Source organism: Trichechus manatus, unplaced genomic scaffold, assembly GCF_000243295.1.
Source record: "Trichechus manatus latirostris isolate Lorelei unplaced genomic scaffold, TriManLat1.0 scaffold00008, whole genome shotgun sequence".
In the NCBI taxonomy this organism is placed as follows: domain Eukaryota; kingdom Metazoa; phylum Chordata; class Mammalia; order Sirenia; family Trichechidae; genus Trichechus; species Trichechus manatus.
In genome coordinates, this window is record NW_004443944.1 from 30,640,536 (window position 1) to 30,665,250 (window position 24,715).

The 24,715-nt window shown below is 48.5% G+C and overlaps 1 protein-coding gene across 1 annotated transcript; it reads left to right on the plus strand.

Moving 5' to 3' along the window:
• Positions 1–6: 6 nt before the first annotated feature.
• On the plus strand, positions 7–23,828 carry SNTA1 (syntrophin alpha 1). The gene is made up of 8 exons (XM_004370438.1): positions 7–108; positions 3,288–3,473; positions 15,198–15,402; positions 19,595–19,802; positions 19,906–20,036; positions 21,996–22,192; positions 22,905–23,092; positions 23,193–23,828. Exons 2-8 carry the CDS (start codon positions 3,305–3,307, stop codon positions 23,283–23,285), a joined length of 1,191 nt encoding a protein of 396 aa, XP_004370495.1. The 5' UTR covers positions 7–108; positions 3,288–3,304; the 3' UTR covers positions 23,286–23,828.
• The last annotated feature ends 887 nt before the right edge of the window (positions 23,829–24,715 follow it).

Here is a 24,715-nt window from a genome sequence, read left to right on the forward strand (position 1 = left end):
CCGAGCCGGGCGCAGCGCCCCCGCAACTGCCCGAGGCGCTGCTGCTCCAGCGGCGCCGCGTGACGGTGCGCAAGGCCGACGCCGGCGGGCTGGGTATCAGCATCAAAGGTGGGCGCGGTGGCACAGAGGGCACAGGGTCGTGGTGTCTGTGTGGCCACCAGAGGCGCAGGGGTCGCAGGACCTGGCGGCGCACCGAGGACATGGAGTTGGAGGCCTTTTGTCTGAGAGAATGGGGGCCTGAAGGGACAGAGGGAACCGATGGCGTGCGGGGAACCAAGGTCGGAGACTTAGAGTCCCTGACAGTGCAGGGAGGCATCCAGGGCCGGAGGTGTCGGGTGTTGGAGAGGGCTAGGGGCGCACCAAGGACATGTGGGTGGGGAGTTTTGTGTGGAGGCAAAGGGCCCCGAGGAAGGCAACTAGCATGGGCACCAAGGACAAGAGGGGTCCCTGGAGAGCAGAGGGTGGAGAAAGGCGTTGAGGCCTGGGAACTACTGGGGCGGGGAGGGGGAAGTCCCTGAGACACCACCAAGGAGGGGCAGGGCACGGGGTCTGGGAAGGAGAGGGATGGAGGGCAGACACGGGTGGAAGTACAAACTTGAATTACAGACAAGGAGCCAGAATGGACCTAGAAATCTGAGGACCCAGGAAGGTTGTGCACCTACGCAGGGAGCCCCGACATCTGGGCTTGAGCTTCCTGATCTGACCCTCCCCACCTTGCACAGGATTGAGAGTGGCAGACCCAGAGCTGATTCTCCTCTGTGAGCTCTCAGCCCCCCAATACTGACAGCCTTCTGTAGAGCTCAACCAATTTCTGCTTGAGTCCAGGATTAGCAGTGTGAACTTGGACAAGTCACTTGCCATCTCTGGACCTCAGTTTTCTCAACTATATGATGAGGATAATGATAGAGTTGTGATGTTTCTTTGAGACCAGGCATCTAAAGTATTCACCATGCCAGCACATAGTAAGCCCTTGGTTAGTTATTGCTGTTAGATGAGGGGAAAAATGGAGGCCAGGAGAGACTCCCAAAGCAACTAACCATAGTGCTTAAAATAATCCCTGCACACCTCCAGCTGCTCTGTTCACCATTCCTGCCTGTCTGCTTCTTAGGGTCCCAGCCCCCTTATCACCCAAATGTGTACTGTCCCCTCTGTTCACTGGTGCCTCCAGACCCTTTGGCCTGGGTGTGGGTATGAGGATGGAGGTGAATGTCACCACTGTGTGCCAGGTGCTGTGCCCAGTACTCTAGGCTCAGGATCCACTACCTCCTGGCAATAGTGATGAAAGGAAAGGAGTATAACCCCCATTTTGCAGGTGAAGAAACAGACTCAGAAAGGTGAAGCGATTTACCCAGGGTCACACAGACAGTGAGTGGCTGAGATTTGAACCTCAATTATCAGGTTACTGCTCCCCTTAGAGAGTGCCTAGGGGTGTTGGTTCTTCCCTGTGGAAGGGCAAATCCTCAGGCAGCCCACCAAGGATATCTAAAAGAAGGGAGTGGGGAAGCCAGGGGGCAGACACTAGTCTTGCCGCCAAACCCCAGCATGGCATAGGGCAACTGGGCCAATCCAGAAATTGTACATCAGTGTGTCAGAGCAGGAAGGAACTTAGAGTTGCTACAGAGTTCCATTTCTCAGATGGACAAACCAAGATTCAGAGAGGAACGGGAACTTTCCAAGGTTACACACAATCACTCGCTATTTCCATGCTTCCAGGTGGGTGTGAGGGTACTTTTAGGAGGCTCTGGGTAAGTACCAGCTCTATCCAATTCCTATGGATAGAGATTGGGCTCCTATTGACATGCTGATCATCCTTCTAGGGTCCAGTCCAGCTACCGGCATCCAGGAATGATCATAGCTTCAAACTGGACTAAAATCCCTAGTTTCAGGTGGGAGAGGGCAAAGATAATTAGAAACCCCTTCCTCTCCTAGGTCTCAATCTCTGTGCAGTTCCATGAGTAAATTTAGGCTTGTATGGAGGTTGCAGAAGTGTTCAATCCCAGCTCCGCCACCGACTTCCTGTGTGATTGGAATAAGGACCTCCTTTCTTTGGGCCAGAGCCCCGATGGCACAGTGGTTAAGAGCTCAACAGCTAACCAAAAGGTCAGCAGTTCGAATCCACCAGCCGCTCCTTGGAAACCCTATGGGGCAGTTCTACTCTGTCCTGTAGGTTCACTGTGAGTCAAAATTGACTTGACTGCAACAGGTTTGGTTCTTTTTTGCTTTGGGCCACTAGTTCCTCATCTTCAAAACTCTGAGGGTGGACCAGGAGTGTGATATCTGAGGACCCAGCATATAGTCTACTGTAGGGTTAAGAATGTTGATTCTAGAGCCAGGAGACCTGAGTTCAAATCCTGACTCTGTCACTTACTAGCTGGGTGAACTTAAGCAAAGCGCTACTCTCCACACCTCAATTATTAGGAAAATTGTGTGATAGGGCTGTTGTGAGGATGTGATAAGATGACATTTAAAGCTTTTTAGAACAGTGCCTGGCACATGGTACTCTGAACCAATGTGAGCTGTTACTATTACTTCTTATTTTAAAAGAGCATTTAAAAATTTAGCAGTAAAGCAATTCAGTAAAATGTATTGGCTTCTTTTGCATCAGAGATGCAATTCAGATAGGCTTTTGAAATGTCTCCATACTGAGGCATTGGTTTTCAACCAGGGTCCTGGATCAAAACGCTTTCTGATAGCTAAAGAGGTCTTTTGGGGCTATGGGAATAGCTGACTTCTATCTTAATTATAGATTTGGGTGGTATCAATGGGTAACCTCATTGTGGGAAAATGGCTTAAAATCCAACATATTTAAGAAAAAGCTATTGAGGTACCTTATAAGTTACTTAAACAATGGTGAACACCCAAAGATTTTAACCAAATGATCCAGTGACCAAACTATAAGCCATAAAACAAACCTGTTGCCATCGAGTTGATCCTGACTCATAGCGACCCTACAGGACAGAGTAGAACTGTTCCATAGGGTTTCCAAGGAGTGGCTGGTGGATTTGAACGGTCGATCTTTTGGTTAGCAGCCGTAACTGTTAACCTCTGCACCACCAGGGACCCGACCAAACTGTGGACATTATGAATTTAGAACACAACTTACTATGTAGTATTAGTAGCGTCTCAAACTTCTAAGACTCTTGAGATTCTCTTTACTCTCTTATCGCCCCTTTTCAAACCTTGGGCTGGACACCGAGGGGGGCCTTCAGTCAGTACTTTTGCCTTGATGTGACTCCCAAGCATTGGAGAGTATGCCTCAGCTTCTTCCTTCTTCTGTGCCTATGCAGGGGGCCGGGAGAACAAGATGCCCATTCTCATTTCCAAGATCTTCAAGGGACTGGCAGCTGACCAAACAGAGGCCCTCTTTGTGGGGGATGCCATCCTGTCTGTAAATGGAGAAGACCTGTCCTCTGCCACCCACGATGAGGCGGTTCAGGCCCTGAAGAAGACAGGCAAGGAGGTGGTGCTGGAGGGTAAGCATTGGAGTCCCCAGGGCCTGAAGAGGTGGGTGGGTGGTGTTTAACTTCTTCCCTACCTCCCCCAGGCCTCAGGGGGTGCTGAGAGGTAGGCAGGGTTGAAAGCAGAAACACAACTTGAGGACCAGCCTGGAGACAGCATAGGATAGTGGCGGGAGAGCCAGCACAAGAGCCACACAGACCTGGTTTTGCATTTTCTCTCTCCCTCTCACTAGCTCTATGGCTTTGGACAAGCCACTTGATTTCCTTGAGCCTTAGTTTCCTTCTGTGTAGAATGGGGACATAACTCCTGTCTTGCTGGGCTGTTACGAATAGGACAAAAGATATATCGCGGGATCTGTCACCCAGTGAGTGACTCAGGGAAGGAGAGGGGCAAGGACCAGGGAGGGGGTAGCCAAGATTCTTTCCTGAGGGGCCTTGAGGGCCTCAACTCCAGGTTTTTCTAGCACCCATGGCCCCCAAAACCCAGAGACCTAATCTCCTTTGGGAGAGGACTTGGCCTTATGAAGTAGGGCATCAAATCTTTCCATTGAGGATCAGAGAGGAGTTTTGGGGGAAACCTTGGTTGATGAGTTTCTTTACTATCTCCTTAGTATGTGACTCTTGTCTCAGGGTGAGACACTTGGCTTCTCTGGGCCTCAGTTTCCCCATTGGTTGTTTTAGGCCTCCTGCTGTGATTGTCCCATATCCTCCTTTTGCTATCTGTCTTAGGAGATTTCTCCTTTGCTTAGCCCTTTCTTCGCTTCACCCTGTCAGCTTCAGAAGCCCATGGGGGCCTGAGGAATGTGTCTTTGGCTCATGGCCCAGAACAGGCACAGGGAGGTGGCCGGGGCTGATAGAGAATGCTGTGGCCAGCAAAGCCGCTGAGCTGAGTCCCAGGCACAGATCCTGGTAGGTTGCCTTGGTTTCCCCAAAAGGGCTCTCCAGGAGGCCACAGAAGCAAACAGGCTCCAGGTCCCTGGGTGACCCTAGAGGCCAGGCTGGATGGGGTCCCTGACCCTTCTCTCCTCCCACTCTGCAGCTGGACCTGCACTCATGCCCCAGACCTCAGTTTCCTCTCAGTTTTGTTTTATTTTATGTTTGTACTCTAGGTACATCTATTTAAATTTTAGAAATGCATTTTTTGTTTATACTTAAAATAAGGCTGACTCTAGAGTGTTGGTTCCTAAAAATTTAAGTATATCAATCATATTTTAAAAGCAAAGTTTAATAACAAGATCATACATAAATGACGTGTATAAAGGAGAAACCAAACCCGTTGCCGTCGAGTCAATTCTGACTCATAGCAGCCCTATAGGACAGAGTAGAACTGCCCCTTCGGGTTTCCAAGGCTATGATCTTTTCAGAAGCTGACTGCCACATCTTTCTCCCATGGAGCAGCTAGTGGGTTGAAACCACTGACCTTTTGGTTAGCAGCTGAGCACTTAACCACTGTGCCACCAGAGCTCCTGATATGCACATAAGAGGCTTTTTTTCCTCCCAGATGCCTGATTACTTTGATATTTATAGCTAGTAATGCAATTTGAAATGGTTGAAATTCATTGAAATTTCATATTTTAATTGATTTGAAAAGCTTTTTTAGTTTTTGCTGTTTGAAAGTTTAGTTTATAAATGGTAAAATTTCTACTGTAGACACATTTCTAATCCACATTGAGGTCCCCCTCAAACCCCTTCCCCCATCTTCATGTTGAGAATGTTTTATATGGGTTCTCGAAGGGCACATCATCCTATGAAGGTAACATCTCTGAGTATCAGACCCTTGACACATCTCTTGGCTTTAGGAACTAATATTCAAGGCTTCCCTTTAACGCGTACACTCCCTCCCTCCGTCACTAAGCAAGAAACATTTACAGACACTTACTACATGCCTGGTGTGGAGAGCATTGGGATCAGAAGCTAAACCAGACTCAGGCCCTCTCCTGAAGGAGCTCACTATCTGGTGGGGGAGACAACATATAAATACTGTCTCTTCCATACAAACTTAAAAAAAAAAAAAAGATATCAGTTCCTAAAAGCCTGTCTGTTCTGTGATGAATCTCTCTTTGGCTTTGGGTAAGACCCTTGCCTTCTCAGTTTCCCTTCAGTTAGAGTAAGGCTAGATCAGAGATGGCCAATAGCTTTCATTTTGAGCGTCAGCTCCACTGCTTTCTACTGGGAATTCCATATTTAGAAGGATTGGGAGGAGTTGTCTGGGCTCTGCAGAAAGGAGCTGGAATTGATTGGTAATGTACCCCAGATGCAGCAGGGAAGAGAAGTAACATGTGTATCATCCCAGAACTGAGGGTCTCCAGCTCTTATGTTCTTTGAAGCTTTTCACAGGGCAAGATCTTTCCTTGGTAAACCCTGCCCCAGGACTTCAGATTGACCTGGCCCATCTCTTACCTAGCATAGGATTTGGCACCTAGTTGGCACTCAGTCAGTGTTAGTAACTCTCCTGCTTTCCCTTGTCATTTATATACAATTGGTATTATTTCATCCTTAAATGTTTGGTAGCATTCTCCAGGGAAGCCACCTTTGTAGGAAGACTTTAAACTGCAATTTCAATGTCTTTAATAGGGTATTCAGATTCTCTACTTCTTATCTCCCCCTCCCTTTATTCTGCTGTACTCGATGGTTTCAAGGGGACTCTCAACCTATTGGTGGAGATAGGTGAACAAACCCAACAGATCACCAGTGTCACAGTTGCTGACATAAGAGTCTGTCCATGGATCAGAGGAGGCAGTGGTCACTTCTATCTGGGTGGTCGGGAAAGACTTTCTGGAGGACGCGATGCTGGCACTTATTCATGAACAATAAGCAGATGTGGGTATGGGGTGGAGGAAGGGCATTCTAGGCAGAGGGGTGAAATGACCTGACTTACCAGAGGAATTGCCTGGGAAGGAATTCAGCATGATATGAGCCTAGGGCATGAGGAAAGGACTGGGGAAAGAGGAGGCTATTCAGACTGACAAATCCTGCAGGGCTTTGAATGCCAGGCTAAAGGAGTTTGGACTTTCTCTGGAGAGAAAAAGGGAGCCATTAAAGGATTTTCAGCAGGGGTGGAGCCTGGTCAGATTTGAGCTTTAGCAGCATCAGCCTGGTTTGGAGGAAATCAAAAGTGAATGGAGCAGTGGCAGCAAGGGGGCGGGTGGCCTGAACAATAGCGCGATGATTGGTGGTCTGACCTCAGTTGGCATGGATAAGAGTAGGGCCTGGAGGTTGTAGCCTTCTTGCTGGGTTTTCCTGGACTTTTCTTAGTTGGAAGTGTCTTTTGAGCTGCTCTCCTGAGCCTGCAGACTTGTGAAAGGAGGTGTTTCCACCCAGGGCAATAAAGGAGATGGGGGTAGGGAACTGGAGTTAAGAATCTCTGAATTTCAGGGGAGATCTGAAGAGCCTGGAGGATGGGCGGTGGAGGAGGGATGTTGATTTGTGGCTGGTCTTTGAGACTTTGGGGAATTTGTGCAAAAGGTCAGCGCCTGGCAGCTGCCCCAACCTGGAGCCAGGGCTCCTGATAGAGTCTCTGGGCCAGGGTTCCACCCCCCCAACCCCCCCGCCGCCACCTCCCGGGACCAAATCACTGGCCACATTGTTCAGAATCTCCCCTTGCCCATCCCACTCCTGAGGCCACCTCCCAGGGGCCATGGAAGGGTGGCTTGTCCTTTGGATGTGGACTTGGCAGGGCAGCTGGGCATCTTTCCCAGGGCCTGGGGCTCAGTGGGTACAGAGCCCCCTGGGAAAGTTCTGAAGAACATGTGTCATCAGCAAACTCTGGGTGCCAGCCAGAGCCCCACTTCTCTGGCCTAAGTCAAAGACTCACCTGGGCCTCAGCAACCCCAGCCTGCCACCTGGAGCTGTCTTCTACTACATCGGGAGTTTACACAAATGTCCTGAGCCTGTTCGCAGCCATAGGGATGTGTCTGTGGCCAGAGTCTGGGCCCAAGCTGTCAGGCATCACGCCTCTGTCTGCTGCTTAGAGAAGCCCATTGTGTGGGTAGACCTGGAGCCAGGGCCAGCCTGGGCCCTTGGAGACCCGACCTGGGGAAGGAGTGAGGGACAGCCATGAAGAAAATGATCTCCTTATCTCCAATGCTAGTGTGGCCAGCAAGCCTGTGACAACAGTATACCTTGATGCATTAAAAAAATAATGTCAAGGGACAGGAAAAATAAAGTCAATTTTAGTGCCTTATACAAAGTGGAAAAGGTACATACTACACGAAGAAAAGGCTTTAAAAGACAGAGGCATAGAATAGCATGTACATAAATACGCACAGTAAAAGGCAGCATCCTGTTGCCATCAAGTCGATTCTGACTCATAGCGACTCTACAGGACAGAGTAGAACTGCCCCATAGAGTTTCCAAGGAGCGGCTGGTGAATTCGAACTGCTGACCTTTTGGTTAGCAGCTGAGCTCTTAACCACAGTGCAATCAGGGCTCCAAAAGGCAGCAGAGACTAATAGAAATTGCTATAATCCCCATTTTATGGACAAGGAAACTAAGGCTTCTTGAGGATAAGTAATTTCCTTCAAGCCATACAACTAATAAATTGGCAGAGTCAGAATTTGAACTGAGCTCTGTGGTTGCAGACCACTACAACCTCAGTCTTGGATAAAACCTGCCTCTCTTGGTGTTTGCAAGATTAAAGAATAATGAATGTAAAGTGCGAAGACCAGTGTACTTAACAAATGGCCGCTATTATTTATTTTATTTGCCCTTTATAAGGATGAGATAATGCACGTGAAGTACATAGTGTATCTTCAACATGGCAAGCACTCAATAAATGTCAGCCTTGTAGTCATCACCATCATCATCATCATCATCATCATCTTCTCCAGTAAACTGAAAGTGCGTTGAGGGTGGGGACCATGTGTAGTTTGTCTTTGAGTCCCCAGGGCTGTCACTGAGCCCAGCACACATTAGCTTTTGGCGAGTGTTTGGGGAATGATGACTAGGGTACATCTCGAACCCTTTCTGCTTTACCTTTAACCTTGTCAATTGCAGTTGAAGTTCCTAAATTTTAAGATGGGGACCAAAGCACAAGCTGGGCTTGACAGACTCCTAAGATTTTGAGTCTGTTATGAGTCCTCAGAACTCTGAGGCCCGGGCCCAGCCCCCTCCCGGCTCCTCCCCTGGGTGATGGATGCTGCCAGGTGTCCTGCTTGCAATTGGGCTCGATGCATCACCAGTGTCAAAAGTGGGCTGTCATTGCCCCATAAAACAAAACGAGACTAATAGGGCAAAACAGTCCAGGGACAAGGACTAGAAGGCAGGAGGGGACAGGAAAGCTGGTTATAGGGAACCCAAGGTCGAGAAGGGACAGTGTTGACATGTCGTGGGTTGTTAACCAATGTCATAGAACAATATGTGTGCTGACTGTTTAATGAGAAACTATTCTGTAAACCTTCTTTTAATGCACAATAAAAAAAGGGGGGGGGGAAGTGGGCTGTCATTAGTGGATGCAGCTAATCTGGGCCCACCTGTTCAGTTTAGCCAAGTGAAGCCAGGCCCCAGAGGTGCCTGCATGACTCCTGTCCCAGGAACAGAGACATGAATGGAACCCCCATCCTGGCTCTTCCATGGCTGCAAAGACCTGTTGTTTGAACCACTGTTCTCAAGGAAACATTTATTTGGCTGCGCACATACGGCTCTGGACCATGTGACTCCCCACAGACAAAACTTGGCTTAGTCTAGCCTGGCCTGTTCCCTGGACCTTGATTAAAATGCCCGCAGGGCTCTGGAGGCAGGCTTTGGCCTTGGTTAGCTGTGTGACTCTGGCTGCTGCTGGTGGTCACGGAAATAACAATGATACTGATGATACTGATAATAATAGCAAGGGCAGTGTACTGATTTTGTGTTCCAACAATATGCCAGGCACTGTGCCAACTGCCTTCCGTATGTTATCTCACTGAATCCTCAAAAGCACCCTGTGAATTGGATACATTATTTATCCCGTTGTGCAGATGAGAAAACTGCAACTCAGAGAGGTCAAATCACTTGCTTAAGTCACACAGAGATGGGATTTGAGCTCAGATCTGTCAGATACCAAAACCCTTGTCTTTAAATATTTATATTGCACTGCAAGTCATTTCACCCCTCTGAGAATCAGTTTATTCACCTATTAAATAGGTATATTGATGTGTCTCATTGAATTGGTGAGATTAGGTGAGGGAGTGCTTGTGAGAGTTGAGCTTGATGCTTGGTATATAGTAGGCACTCCATAAATGCTTCTCTCTCCTGTTACTAAGATCCTATAACTCTGAGTCTCAGGCTTTCTGAGTTGACAGGGGCTTTATCTCTGAATCCTGGTTTGGACAGTTTGGTAAGTGGTGGTATAGTTTTGAAAAATAAACTAGATTTTTAAAAAATTTAAAAGGTAATATATACTCATTAAAAAAAAAAAAAAGACAACTTGTACAAGGCAAGGTCATGGAAGCCCCATAGACACATCCAAACTCCCTGAGGGACTGAATTGCTGGGCTGAGGGCTGTGGGAACCATGGTCTTGGGGGAACATCTAGCTCAACTGGCATAACATAGTTTATAAAGAAAATGTTCTACATTCTACTTTGGTGAGTAGTGTCTGGGTTTTAAAAGCCTGTGAGCAGCCCTCTAAGATACTCCACTGGTTTCACCCCTTCGGAAGCAAGGAAGAATGAAGAAAACTAAAGATATAAGGGAAAGATTAGTCCAGAGGACTAATGGACCTCATCTACCATGGTCTCCACCAGACTGAGTCCAGTCCAACTGGATGGTGCCCGGCTACAACCACTGACTGCTCTGACAGGGATCACAATAGAGGGTCCCAGACAGAGCTGGAAAAAAATGTAGAACAAAATTCTAATTAAAAAAAAGACCAGACTTACTGGCCTGACAGAGACTGGAGAAACCCCGAGAGTATGGCCCCCGGACACCCTTTTAGCTTAGTAATGAAGTCACTCCCGAGGCTTACCCTTCAGCCAAAGATTAGACAGGCCTGTTGAGACTAATGGGGCACACCAGCCCAGGGGCAAGGACTAGGAGGCAGGAGGGGACAGGAAAGCTGGTAATAGGGAACCCAAGGTTGAGAAGGGAGAATGTTGACATGTCGTGGGGTTGTTAACCAACGTCATAAAACAATAGGTGTACCAACTGTTTAATGAGAAGCTAGTTTGTTCTGTAAACTTTCATCTAAATTACAATAAAAAAAAAAAAACAGTGTAAAGCCGTTATCTTCTCGTAGAATCCCTGTTAATATATTCTCACATTTTTCTTCCAGAAAATTTCAGTATTTGCTTTTATCACTTAATAAAGTTGAGGGCATCTTTCCAACTCAGTAGAGGTAGCTCTACCCCATTCTTTTTAACGGTTGAATAATACATCATTATTGGGATTCATTCATTTATTTATCAAGCATGTATTGAGCATTTGCTGTGTGCCAGGAATTGATCTTGTCACCAGGGTCACAGCCATGAACAAGACTGAGTGGTCTCTGCCAGTCAGGGAGCTGGCATCTTATATTTATTGGCGCCTACTCAAGAGTGAGGAGCCCTGGTGGCACAGTGATTAAGTGCCCAGCTGCTAACTGAAAGGTCAGCTGCTCGAACCCACCAGCTGCTCCATGGGAGGAAGATGTGGCAGTCTGCTTCCTTAAGGATTACAACCTTAGAAACCCCATGGGGTAGTTCTGCTGTGTTCTGTAGGGTTGCTGTGAGTTGGAATTGACTCTACAGCAACGGGTTACTCAAGGACAGTGAGGCATTGGTGGTTCAGTGCTGGAATTCTCGCCTTCCGTATGGGAGACCTGGGTTTGACTGCTGGCCAACACACCTAATGTGTAGCCACCACCTTTCTGTCAGTGAAGGCTTGGGTGTTGCTATGACACTGAACAGGTTTCAGTGGAGCTTCCAGACTAAGACAGACTAAGAAGAAAGGCCTGGTGATCTACTTCTGAAAATTAGCCAGTGAGAACCCTATGGATCATAATGGTTTGATCCACAACTGATCAAGGGTATGGTGCAGGACAGGGCAATCCTTCCTTCCATTCTGCATGAGGTCACCACGTGTTGGGGGCCAGCTTGATGGCAGCTAACCACAGCTTAGGGACATTGAAGTTGTTTGCGTTCCTAGACAATCGTGCTTGACCCCTCTGTGGACGTGTGCACATTTATCTGAATTACGGTTTCTGGAAGGGATATTGTTGGATCAAAGGATTCACGTGCCTTTAGAATCTTAATAGGTGGTGCACCCTGTACTGCGCAAGGGTGTGGTAAGGTGAGATTTTATCCTCCAAAGTGTGGCCGGCCAGGCCCTGCTGGCCAGCCCTGCTGCAGGACCTGCCAGGGGCCAGGAGCTATTTATAGTCCAGCCTTGCTAGACCAGCGGGACCTTAAAGGTCATCCGTTCCAGAACCTGTTGGAATCCCAAACCCTCTCTCCACACCATCCTGGATGAGCAGGCGGGCAGCCTGAGCTTGAATCTTCACAATGCTTTCCAAGGAGGTGGCGTATCAGTGCCTATTATATAGGCGAGGAAACTGAGGCTCAGAGAGACCTTGGGACTTGCCCAGGCCAAGTAGCAAGTGACATGGCCTGGACTCAAATCCTTGTCTGTCTGCCACCACATCCTGTGCCCATCCTCTCCTTCGTCATGCTAAGAACAGCAGAGGGATAATAACCACACTAGTATTTATTGAATACTACTGTACCAGACACAGCAAAGTGCTTTAGATGTATTGAATCTTTCAAAACACTGTGAGGTAGGTATACTTTTACTCCCATTTTAAAGATGAGGAAATAGAGGCTCACAGAGGTCAAGTCACTTGTCCAAGGTCACACAGCAAAGCAGTTAAACCCAAGCCTGCCTCACTCCAGAGCCCACATTCAATGCTCTCTAAGCTGAGAAGCCCCAAGCCCCCAATGTTCAGTTATTTAAAGTTTTTTCATTTGCTTATCCCTGGTATATGTCAGTCTGGTGGCATAGTGGTTAAGAGCTATGGCTGCTAATCAAAAGGTCAGCAATTTGAATCCACCGGGTGCTCCTTGGAAACCCTTTCAGGGTCATGATGAGTCAGAATCAACTCAATGGCAACAGGTTTTTTGGTATATGTCAGGGACTATTCTAGATGGTGGAGCCCTGGTGGCACAGTGGTTAAGAGCTGTGGTTGCGAACAAAAAGGTCGGCAGTTCAAATCCACCAGCCGCTCCTTGGAAACCCTATGGGGCAGTTCTACTCTGTCCTATAGGGTCGCTATGAGTTGGAATCGACTCGATGGCAATGGGTTTATTCTAGATGGTGCGGGTACCATAGTGCACAACAGACCCCTGCCCAAGGCCATTGACCAGTAACCAAATGGATATAGATCGTGTAATTTCAGGCAGAGGTAAGTAAGTGACCACCCACTGAACAGACAAGGAACAGCCTGAGCTCAGAGGACAGGCTTCCTTCAGCCAAGACTCATGGCCAGGACATTCATTCACAAACATTTATTGAGCATTGGGATAAGTACTGGCTACTGTGTTGAGCCAAATCAGAGGTGTCCCCTTCTCTCTGCCATGCATATGTCCCCCCCCCATTTGCACTGGGCCGGGTGAATGGTCCTGCCCTGTCTCTGTTCCTTGTGTTTCTAGTGGAATCTATTCCGGGCTTCTTGCGGCCAGGGCCAGGTCTGGCTTCCCTCTTTGGCAGAGCTGGCAGTCCCTGGGTGCCGGGGCCCCTAGAAGGGGTAGGGTGTCCTATGTTTGTCTGTCTCAGCTTCTTTAAGGAGGGAGGGCCCGTGTGTCACTGCTTTACCAGGCTCCTGGCCAGGGGCTTGGCTGGGGAGGGTGTGGATACCAGCTGGGCCTGTCCTTGGAGTCTCAGAAATGTTGGCCCCAAGGCCACAGTCATGCCCTCAGCTCTCAGACCACAGCCGTTGGGCAGCCCCACCCTGCCTGGTGGGTGACTCAGGCAAAAATCAGAGAGGGGAAGAAGCCTCAGAGCTGGCTATTTATGGCCAGACTCTGGGACCCCTAAGACCTCCACCCCCACTCTGGAACGGACTGCTTGGTTTGTGAAATCCAAGCCCTGTTTCAGGCACCAGCTGGTGTCTTGTCCATTTATAGCATGTTCCTGTGGGAAAGAAGGAGGGCCCAGCACTGGGACAGCCCAAGTGAGCATGGGCTCCGGCAGTTTTTCTGACTTCAAAGTTGACCAGTGTTCATTTGTTGAGCATGTAGCATACAAGGCCCCCGCTGGATTCTGGGAAGACAGAGATGAGTCGGACAAGGTCCCTGCCCTCACAGTGCTCCTTGTCTCGTGGGGCACACAGACCCAGATATACACAATTACAGGGAAGTGGGACCCAGGGGACTGTAGAGGTGATGGATCCAGCCTGACCATCAGGGAAGGCTTCCTAGAGGCAGCAATGTCTGAGCTGAGCCAGGGTCTCCTAGGCTGTGGCCCCTTCTTCTTCTTGCTGAATGATACTGTCTTTCCCTGACGTTCGTTTCTCAGTCACTGAGCACCAACTCTGAGTTCGAATCAAGTCCAGTTTCTGCCCTCCGGTTTCGTGGGGGAGACAGCATTGGACACCACAATCACAGCTGAGTTCTAAGAAATGTGGGCAGGGGAGGCTGATAGGTCAGAAATTCATATTCCTTAAGTTCCTACTGTGTGCCACATCATCTCATTTAGTCCTAACATCTCTTTGAGCTAGGTACTGTTATTGTTTTATCAGCTAGCAGACTGAGGCCCAGAGAGGTGAATTACCTTGTTCATGGTCACATAGCTAGAAAGTGCTGGAGCTGGAGCTCAAATCCAAGAGTGCCTGACTCCAAACTATATACCAAGGATATCCCATGCAGAGGGAACAGCATTTTCAAACATATAAGGATTTGGAAGCTCATACAGCTTCTGAGAGCTCTGAGTAGGTCAGTATGATTGGACTAGAGTATGGTGGGAAGTGAAGCCAGAGAGGTGGGCAGGGCCCAAGTACCGGAGGGCCTTGAAGTCAAGTGAAAGGTGCTGGGGAACCAGAGCAGGGACTGGGTATGCCAGTTTTAGTAGGAAGATGTATCTCTTGCACCACTGGGGAGCTGTCTTCATTTATCTGAAGCATGGCTTCTGGAAGGGATATTGTTGGGTCAAAGGGTTCACGTGCATTTAGGATCTTAATAGGTGGTGCCCCTTGTACTGCACAAGGTGTGGTATTAGGATGCTTTTGGGTGTAAGTAACAGAAACCCAATTTAAGAAGGCTTAAATATTGAAAATATGTTATCTTCCAGAACAGGAAGTCTTGAGGCAGGGTGGCTCGGGGGTAGTCTAATTTAGGGGCTCATGCTATCATCAAAGACCCGAGTCCATCTTTCTGCTGCTTCATCATCAGTGTGTGGACCCCAACCCTGTGGTCAAAAGTGGCTATTGCTTTAGGACCAGGTCCTCTCCCTGCAACTTCTAAAGACTGGAGGAGAGGGAAAGAGGAAGAAGGCTCAAACAAGACTTCCGCTTGCTTGATTAGAACTTAGTCACATGGCCACACCCAACTGCAAAGGAGTCTGGGAAACGCAGTCTTTCTTCCAGTGACTGAGTATCTATAAATCAGGAGAAAAGTGAGAGAATGGATGATGGCAGGCATTTGGTGTTTTCTACCACCCTGTCCTGTCAGAGATTTTAGCCTGGAGGAAGATTGTGACATTAGACATAAACTCTTAATGAATTAGTGGCAATTGTGATGTGTGCTGCATGGGACTTCATGTTACAGTGGTAACTGCTGACCTCTCCCCTGAGCAGTCAAGTACATGAAGGAGGTCTCACCGTATTTCAAGAACTCTGCTGGTGGGACCTCGGTCAGCTGGGACTCGCCTCCTGCCTCACCCCTTCAGCGGCAGCCTTCCTCCCCTGGCCCCCCACTCCGGGACCTCAGTGATGCCAAACATGTGTCTTTGAAAATGGCATATGTCTCGAAGAGGTGCACCCCCAACGATCCAGAGCCCAGGTAAGGCTGATATCCTCAGGGGAGCAATTCAGACACACGGATGCCCAGGATAGGTGGTGGGGCCAAAGGAAAGATGCCCCTGTATTGCAAATGACCAGCGCAGTGCCAGAACATAGGCACATAAGAAATGTTTGTTGCATGATTGCAGTTACGGGAATGATAACCTGGTCTGCTTATCTCTTCTTCTACTGGGAAGTTCACATCTAAGGGAAACCTTGGTCTGGTAAGAAGCCCTGGGTTCCATCCAGTCCCAATTCTCCTTGGATTAGTCCCTTTTCCTCATTAAACTTTAGATTCCCTATTGTGAAATAAGGTTGTTGGACTCAGTGGTTCTGTAAAGTCTCTTCTGACTGTGACTGAGGTTCTGAGATGTCTGGTAACATTTGTATCAGGGCCATGAAGTTACCATTCCTCACATCTGAGCAGCCTTTAACAATTCATTCGTAATAAGGTTGATACCAGCTAAGATTTATTGAGGAGTCCCTGGGTGGCACAAACAGTTAAGTGCTTGACTGGCGGTTCAAACCCACCGAGAGGTGCCTCGGAAGACAGGCCTGGCAATATGCTTCTGAAAGGTCATAGACTTGAAAATCCTGTGGAGCAGTTCTACTCTGCATACATTGGGTCGCCATGAGTCAGAATCGACTCAGTGGCAACTAACAACAATAACTGGGTGTTGAGTGCTTTCCTGCACAATTGCATTTAATTCTCACAGCAAACTTATGAGAACCTCCCATTATTCCATTATTTCACCCCCAGTTTATAGATGAGGACATAGGCTCAGTGAGAAGAAGTAAACTGCCCAAGGTCACGCAACTAGGAAGAAGTGAAACCTGCCCTGTTCCACGTGGCCCTCTCTGCTTTAGAAGCTGCAGGGTGCCTAAGTAATGGTGGTGGTTGAATGGAATATATGTTGGTCAAGTAGGCTATGCTGTGTTGGGGGTGGTGTTTATACGGTGTGCGCATAAAAGGCTTGTCTGGTGGGTCCCAGTTCCAGCCTAGGTTCAGTGCCAGGCAAGTGCCCAACATTGGTTGGGAGGGTTGGTTAATGTCCAGCATTCAAATCTCCTGGCCCTGTTTGATGCCCCACCCCAGTCTGCCCCCATGAGGCATGAACTAGTGATTCACAGGTCACGTACAGTTGCTATACTGAAGGGACCATTTGTGTTGGGAGATGGTGAGGTGGGTATTAGTCCTTCCTGAAACTCATAGAACCTTAGGTTAAACATGGTTGCTAACTTGATTCCAGATATTAGCTGAAGCATGTGTGTACATGTATTTCTGTGTGTATGAACATATAGATGGCATGTAAACGCACTGTTTATGTGTGTGAGCATTTGTATGTGTATGAATATAGATTGTGTGCACAGGTATTTATATGTTAATATTTGTATGTGTATGTGCACATGCATATATGCACGTGTGCTTGAACATATGCAGACTGTTTGTGACTACATGTGTAACCTGAATATAACTGATGTTCTGTGCGGCCTGCTGTCAGCACAATATCCCAGTCAAAGGGACACAGTCTGGCAGCCAAAATATAATGAAAAGTATTTCAAACTTTTATTCAGTGTTAGAATTGCATTGGGCTGCAAGTATCAGAAACCCTAACGAGCAATGGCATAAATAAATGAAAGTTTTATTTTTCTACATGTTTAAAAAGAAGTCCAGGGGTCATCTATACAGGCTGTTACAGGTACTCAAGGATACCATCAAAGAACCAGGCTTCCAGCTTCCTCCTCTGCTATCTTTATGTGGATTTTTTTCTTCATGGAGACTGGATGGTGACTGTACTTCCAAGCAGTGTATCGTATTCCAGACAGATAGACACCAAAGGCAAAGGGATTTTTCTCCGAGTATTTTGATTATCTATTGCTGTATAACAAACCATTCTAAAACTTAGTGTCTTAGAAAATAACTTATTTCTCAGTTCTGCATTCTGGCTGGCTCAGCTGGCCAGTTCTGTTCTATGTGGTGTCTGCTGGGGCTGGAAGTCCAAGGTGGCTGCTTCACTCACCTGTCAGGCATCTCAGCTGGGATGGTGCGAACAGCGAGGGACTGGCTGACCATTCCTCTTTCCATGGGGCTAGCTTGTGCTTCCTCAAAGCATGGTGATCTCAGGGTAGCTAGACCCTTTTTTTTTTAGTGTTCCAAAGTTTATCACTTTCTTTTTTTTTTTTTTAATAATTTTCATTATGTTTTAGGTGAAAGTTTACACAGCAAATTACGTTCCCCCTTTAACAATTTTTATACAAGTTGTTCCATGCCATTGATTACAATTTTTACAATGTGTCAGCATTCTCATTGTTTCCATTCTGTTTGTTCTGTTTCCATTGATTTAGCTTCCCTTCCCCTCCTTGCCTTCTTGTCTTTGCTTTTGGTAAATTTTGACTGTTTGGTCTCATACAGTTAATTGTTTAAGAGAACACATTACTAATGAGTGATACTGTTAGCTTTATAAGCCAATCTGTTATTTGGCTGGAAGGTGACCTGCAGAAATAGCTTCAATTCCAAGTTCAAAGGTTTTCTGAGGGCCACAGTCTCAGGGGTTGTTCCAGTCTCTATTGGTCCAGTAGGTCTGGCCTTTTTTTAGGAATTGAGTTTTGTTCTATATTTTTCTCCCACTCTATCCGGAACCTTCTATTGTGTCCCTGATTAGAACAGTTGATAGTGGTATCCAGGCACCATCTAGTTCTTCTGGTCTCAGGTTAATAAGAGGCTGTGCTTCGTGTGTAGAGTTCTTATATGTTATTGTTTTTCTTAGTTGCCATTGAGTTGGCTCTGACTCATGACAACCTTTTGCATAAGGAATGAAACGTTGCTTGGTCCTGTGCCGGTTGCATGATTGTTGGTCTATTTGAATCTGTTGTTGTGGCTATTGTGTTAGTCCATCTCACTGAGGGTTTCCCTTGTTTTTGCTGACCCTCTGCTTTACCAAATATGATATCCTATTCTAGTGATTGGTCTTTCAGGACTTCTTAAATAGTGGCTTGGAAATCCCAGAACGTCACTTCTGCCACATTCTGTTTGTCAAAGCAATTCACAAGGCCAATCCAGATTCAAGGTGAGGAGAGATAGGTTCCACCTCTTGAGGAGAGAAGTGACATACGGGGAGGGATGGATTTAACAGAGGCCATCTTTGGAGACTAACTACCATACTGGGAAAGATCTACCTTTCTTTCGGGAAAGGACTCCCTCTCCACTGGGAAAGGACTTCTCTCTAGATCTCATTGGTCAGAACTGGTTCACATGGTCAGCTCTAGCTGCAGGGGAGGCTGGGAATTAAAATATTTTGCTTTCTGGTTCTGTAGTCCAAAACTAAAAAACCCGTTGCCATCGACTCGATTCTGATTCGTAGCAACCCTAAAGGACAGGGTAGAGCTGCCCCATAGGGCTTCCAAGGAGTGGCTGGTGGATTCGAACTGCTGACCTTTTGGTTAGCAGTCATAGCTCTCAACCACTATGCCACCAGGATTTCCGGTTCTGTACTAGAGACAGGTAAAAATGAAGAGATTGAAATGGGTGTTGTGTGATCATCCTCTGTCACATCTTATCTCTTACAAGGGGAGTGAACGCTTAATGCCCATAAAACATTTTGAAAAGCATCTCTCCCTGTCACTACTCCTCTTGGTAATTCCCTGAAACTCTTCCCCCACACTTGCTTGTCTTCCTGCCTTCTCCTTGCTTCACTCCCCCACCTCTTTGTTATGTAGATCAACTTGGCCTCTCAAACTACTTTAGTTTTTGTTTTCTATTTCTTTCCCCAATTAGTACAGTACTTTGGTTCTGTGCAACAAGGAGAACCTGACAGCTGGCCCAGCTGGAGAATTTTTTCTCTTTAGAAACCAGGAGAAAAGGGCAAGGTTATGACTCCTCACACAGAAATAATTTTGGCCCGTATCACACATGTCGCATATCTCTGTGTACTTGTGTGTATATGCGTGCGTGCGTGCGTGCGTGTGTGCGTGCGTGCGTGCGTGCGTGTGTGTGTGTGTGTGTGTCTTGTCCCTAGACCTGATGAGGCTTCATCAACTGTGGCTGGAGTCCCAGTGATGACTGTAGCTCCTGATTCTCTCGTGGACATCCTCTGTGGTTTGGGGTGGGGTAGAGTTTCTTGGGCTAGATTTCTGGGTTGGGCAGCTGTAGCTCAGTGGACAGGCCCTCCACTCCACCACATTTGTGCCTGCAGGTATCTGGAGATATGTTCTGCTGATGGCCAAGACACTGTCTTCCTGAGAGCCAAGGATGAGGCTAGTGCGAGGTCATGGGCAGCTGCCATCCAAGCCCAAGTCAACGCTCTGATGCCCTGGGTCAAGGATGAGCTGCAGGCACTGCTGGCAGCCACCAGCACAGCTGGGAGCCAGGACATCAAGCAGATTGGTTGGCTGACTGAACAGGTGCCTGCTGGGTCTGGGACTTATCTCTCCCTTTCTTCCCTTCCCTGGCCCTCTGACCTCTCCTGTCCCCGCCCCCTCTCACTGCCATCTTGCCCCCCTGCAGCTGCCCAGTGGGAGCACAGCACCAACCCTGGCCCTGCTGACTGACAAAGAGCTGCTTCTCTACTCCAGTCTCCCCCAGACCCGTGAGGCCCTGAGCCGGCCAGCCCGTACTGCTCCACTTATCACCACCAGGTATCCACAGGCAGGGTGGGGGTCTTACCCAGAGCTTGGGGTGGGGGTGGGGGGATGCTCCAGATGTACTTCAGAAGCTAAGAACTCCAGCCATGTTCTGCCCCTCAGTTACTCCTCAGGTGACCTGGGTCAAGTCCCTACCCTGTCTGGGCCTTGTTTTCCTTATCTGTAAAATGAGAGCTTGGAGTAGAAGGACGTGAAGTCCTGCTAATCATTCATTCACTGATACCTACTGTCTGCACAACTTTGTGTTGCATGGTAACACCAACCCCAGGAGTCTCTGCCCTCAGGGAGCACCCAGTCTGGTGAGGGAGAGAGACCCAGAGACAGCCATTACAGTGTAGGCTTGTAGGATCCACTTAACTGCCTGGCCTAGTTGGGGAAGGCTTCAGGGAGGAGGTGACATTTGAGCTGGACTTGATGGATGAGTAGAAGTTTGCTACTTAAGAAAGGGTAGAAGAGGATATCAGGTGGAGAGAACAACATGTGCAAAGGCACTGAGGCATGAAGGGCTGTAGCATGTTCATGGAGCTATGAGTGTGGTATAACCAATATGTAGAATCCTTGCAGGAAATGGAGAGAAGTGAGTCAGGGAGATAGCAGGGACCTGATCTTGCAGGGCCTCGATTACCTGTTTAAGGAATGTTACCTTTATCTTAAGAGTTGTGGTGAAGAATTGAAGAGTTTAAGCAGGGGAATGAGGTGACTCCTGTTGTGTTTTAGAAGAACCTTCCTGTGGTTGCCTGCCATGTGGAGAATGTGCTGGAGGGGGCAGGATGGAAGCTGGGAGGCTGCTGCAGCAGTGTATGCAAATGGGGCAGTGGGTGTGGGTGGCTGGAGGTAGCAGATGGGAAAGAAAGGTGCATTTGCTTTGGAAAACACATGGGTGGTAAAATTAACAGGATTTACTGCTTGCCAGATGAAGAGGGTGAGGGAGACATCGGGATAAAGAGATGAACGGGAGGTTTGGAGCTTGTGCCTGGGTGGGCACTGGGACTGTTCAGGGAGGGGGTGCAAAGAGAGGAGGCTGGAGCAAGATGCTGAGTTGAGTCCAGAGTGTGTGGGGAATGGTTAGGGGCTTAGATAGGAAACTTGGGGACTCAAGGGTCTGCAGCACAGGGCTGGAAAATGGGATGGAGTGTCAGCAGCAGCTCCAAGGGGGAACTGAGGCTACAGGAAGGAGAGTGTGTGGAATGAGGAACAAAGATCGTTAACTAAGGACCAGAACTCTGAAGCCTGCTGCCCAAAGATGGGCAGTCAGCTGCCCAAGACCACACAGCAAATGGGTGTCAAGCTACAGGTGTGGGGCCTTTGTCACGTGTGTGTCTCCCACCAGGCTGGGCTTTGGGCCTCAAATATACCAAACCTGCTGGATTGACTACCTAATCAAGTGACTCATTAACTCAGGCTACAGTGTTTATTGAGTACCTGCTATGTGCCAAAGCATTGCTTTAGTTACTGGGGATGCAGTGGTGAATAAAACAGACAAAAGTTTCTATCTTAGCTGACGTTCTAGTGAAAAAGACAGTCAAAAACCATCTGAAAGAAATAAATAAAAAGTATAATTTCTGGTGCCATGATGAAAAATGAGGCTAGTGAGTGACAGGGGTGCTATTTTAGACAAGAAGGTTAGGGAAGGCTTCTCAGAGGAGATGACATTTGAGCAAAGATCTGAAGAAAGTGAGGGAGTGAGCATGTGCAAAGGTGCAGAGGCAGGAATGTTCTTGGTGTGTTCTGGGACCCCAGTGCGACCCAGCAGAGGGAGCGAGGGGGAGGGTGGCAGGAGATGCCGGTAGCGAGGTCTCTGCTGAATCAATCAGTACCTGCTGGAAGCCCTGTCCCCTTTAGGAGGTAAAGGGTTCATGGGGCCTTTCCCCAGGTCACCACCCCCCACTTTGTCCAGAGCTGTCTCCCGCCTTCCTGAGGCCCCACATTTAGCCCTCTGCCTCCTACCCCCAGGCTGGTGCATTCAGGCCCCTCCAAGGGCTCGGTGCCTTATGATGCAGAGCTGTCTTTTGTCCTGCGCACGGGCACACGCCATGGTGTGGACACTCACCTGTTCAGCGTGGAGTCACCACAGGATCTGGCTGCCTGGACCCGCCAGCTGGTGGATGGCTGTCACCGGGCTGCTGAGGGTGTACAGGAGGTATCTACAGGTAGGCTGGGTGGATCTGGGGGTGCCTCTTCAGTAATGAGCCTCTCATCCTTAGAAGCATTCAAGTTTCCTTCTTTAGGGCACTTCAGGAGTGGGGAAGGAAAGTGGGATTGGGGTGGTCACTGAAGTTCCTGTTTTTTGGTGCCTCTTTTCCCTGGGATTTTCCTAGTCCTGGCTTTGTGATTCTACTGGTGAGGCTGTTAGAAATGGCCCTTGGGGTAATGTTACTAGATAAAATACAGGACACCTAGTTAAATTTGAATTTCAGATAAACAGTCAAAACTTTTTTAGTATAAATATTTCTAAATTATCTATAGTTTATCTGAAATTTAAATTTAACTGGGCATCTTGAGTTTTTATTTGCTAAACCTGGCAATTTTACAGGCCATGCTTAGTGGCTCTGCTGATACCATTATAGGGAATAGATTCCCTGTCCATGGCAGATTTTTCAGCTCCTTCTTTCCACTTTGAGGTGCTGCTGAAAGTGGGACTGAAGTGGGGTGTGGGTTCTCTAAGGGCCTTCTTTTGATATTTCAGGATGGGAGTGACTCTATGCCAGGTGGGCGTGCAGATGTCATAATAGACAGTGAGCCTCCCATCCCTGGTGTTATTCAAGCCCCTACTTCGTGGAGCTGCCAGTCGGCGGTTGGAGGTGGGACTTGGGGGTCTCTGAGGTGCCAACTGGTGCCTGTGTGCATGCACCCTCTCTGCAGCTTGCACGTGGAACGGCCGTCCCTGTAGCCTTTCTGTGCACATTGACAAGGGCTTCACACTGTGGGCAGCTGAACCAGGTGCGGCCCGAGCTGTGCTGCTCCGGCAGCCCTTTGAGAAGCTGCAGATGTCCTCGGACGATGGTGCCAGTCTCCTTTTCCTGGACTTTGGGGGCGCTGAGGGCGAGATCGTGAGTGGAGGGTAGCCTCCATGCCCTGGGGTGGGAGGCTGTGCCATCCTGGATACCAGGCTGGACAGGGTCCCTGACCTTCTCTCCTTCCACTCTGCAGCAGCTGGACCTGCACTCGTGCCCCAAAACCATGGTCTTCATCATCCACTCCTTCCTCTCGGCCAAAGTCACCCGCCTGGGGCTCTTGGCCTAGAGGTCAGCAGATGCACCAGCCTTGAAGAGGGACGTCCATCACGTGGCCTGACCTGGCCCTCCACTGACTGCCTGCTCACCACTGAGCTGAGGGAAAGGAGAGGAATAAGAGTCGCAGAGAACCAGCCCCGGAGGGAGGCTGGGATGGTCTCAGGGACCAGGATCCCGACCCAGGACACAGTGGCCCCTGCCCTCTAACCTGTGACAGGGTAGCCTCCCTGCTGCCCCCTCCCCAACAGTGCCTTTTGCAGAGAGATATTTTTGTATGCAGAAGCCATTCCGAGTCTGGGACCTGCCCCGTGGGGATCCTGACCCCAGCCAATAGCTGCCAGGCCTCCCAGAGGCCACTAAGCCATCCCCAGGGGCCCCTCTGAAGCTGGGGTCCCCTGGGGTCAGTGGCAAGAGAAAGAGGAGGAGCCTTTCTGTTCATTTTTTTCCTTCAGCTCCACCACCTTGGGGTGTGTATTTCTCTTTATCCTTTCTTTTTCCTCCTTACTCTTGGATAAATAAACAGCCTGTGAGCACATGGGCAGATGGGCCAAGTGTCTGTGGTTTGTGCCATGGCCTTGGGGCCCTGCGATGGCCTCTACGGTGTCAAGATAGACCAGACCTGGGACTGGGGCCCCTTTCCTTGGAGAAAAACAGACCTTGAACCACAAGGCCAGAAAGAGAGTATATTAATTATCTATTGTCATGTGACATAACCAACCAACCAGTTGCCACGAAGTCGATTCCCACTCATGGCGACCCCATGTGTACCAGAGTAGAACTGCATTCCATAGGATGTTCAATAGCTGATTTTTCAGAAGTAGATCGCCAGACCTTTTTCCAAAGTGCCTCTGGGTGGACTCGAACCACCAGCCTTTCAGTTAGCAGCCAAGCTTGTTAACCATTTGCATCACCCCGGAACTCCATCATGTGATATATTACCACCAAATTTAGCAGCTTAAGACAACAAACATTATCTCCCAATTTCTGTGGGTCAAGAATTCTAGAAAGGCTAAGCTGGGGCATCCTTGTCTCAGGGTCTTTCATTAAGTTGCAGTCAAGATATGTCAGCTGGTGCTGCAGTCACCTGAAGGCTTGATTGGGGTTGGAGGATCCACTTCCAGGAAGCCTCACTCACATGGCTGTTGGCAGGAGACTTCAGTTCCTCGCCACGTGGACCTAACCATAGAACTGCCCAAGTGTCTTCATGACATAGCAGCTTCCCTCAGAGTGAGTGAGCCAGGAGAGAGAGCAAGGAGGAAGCCACAGTGCCTCTTCTGACCCAGTCTTGGATGTCACATGCTGTCATCTGCTATGTTTGGTAGAAGCAAGTCACTCAGTCCAGCCCACACTTAAGAGGAGTGGAATTAGGCTCCACCTCTTATAGAGAGGCATGTCAAAGAATGGACATATTTTAAAACCACCATAGACCTCATTCCTGGA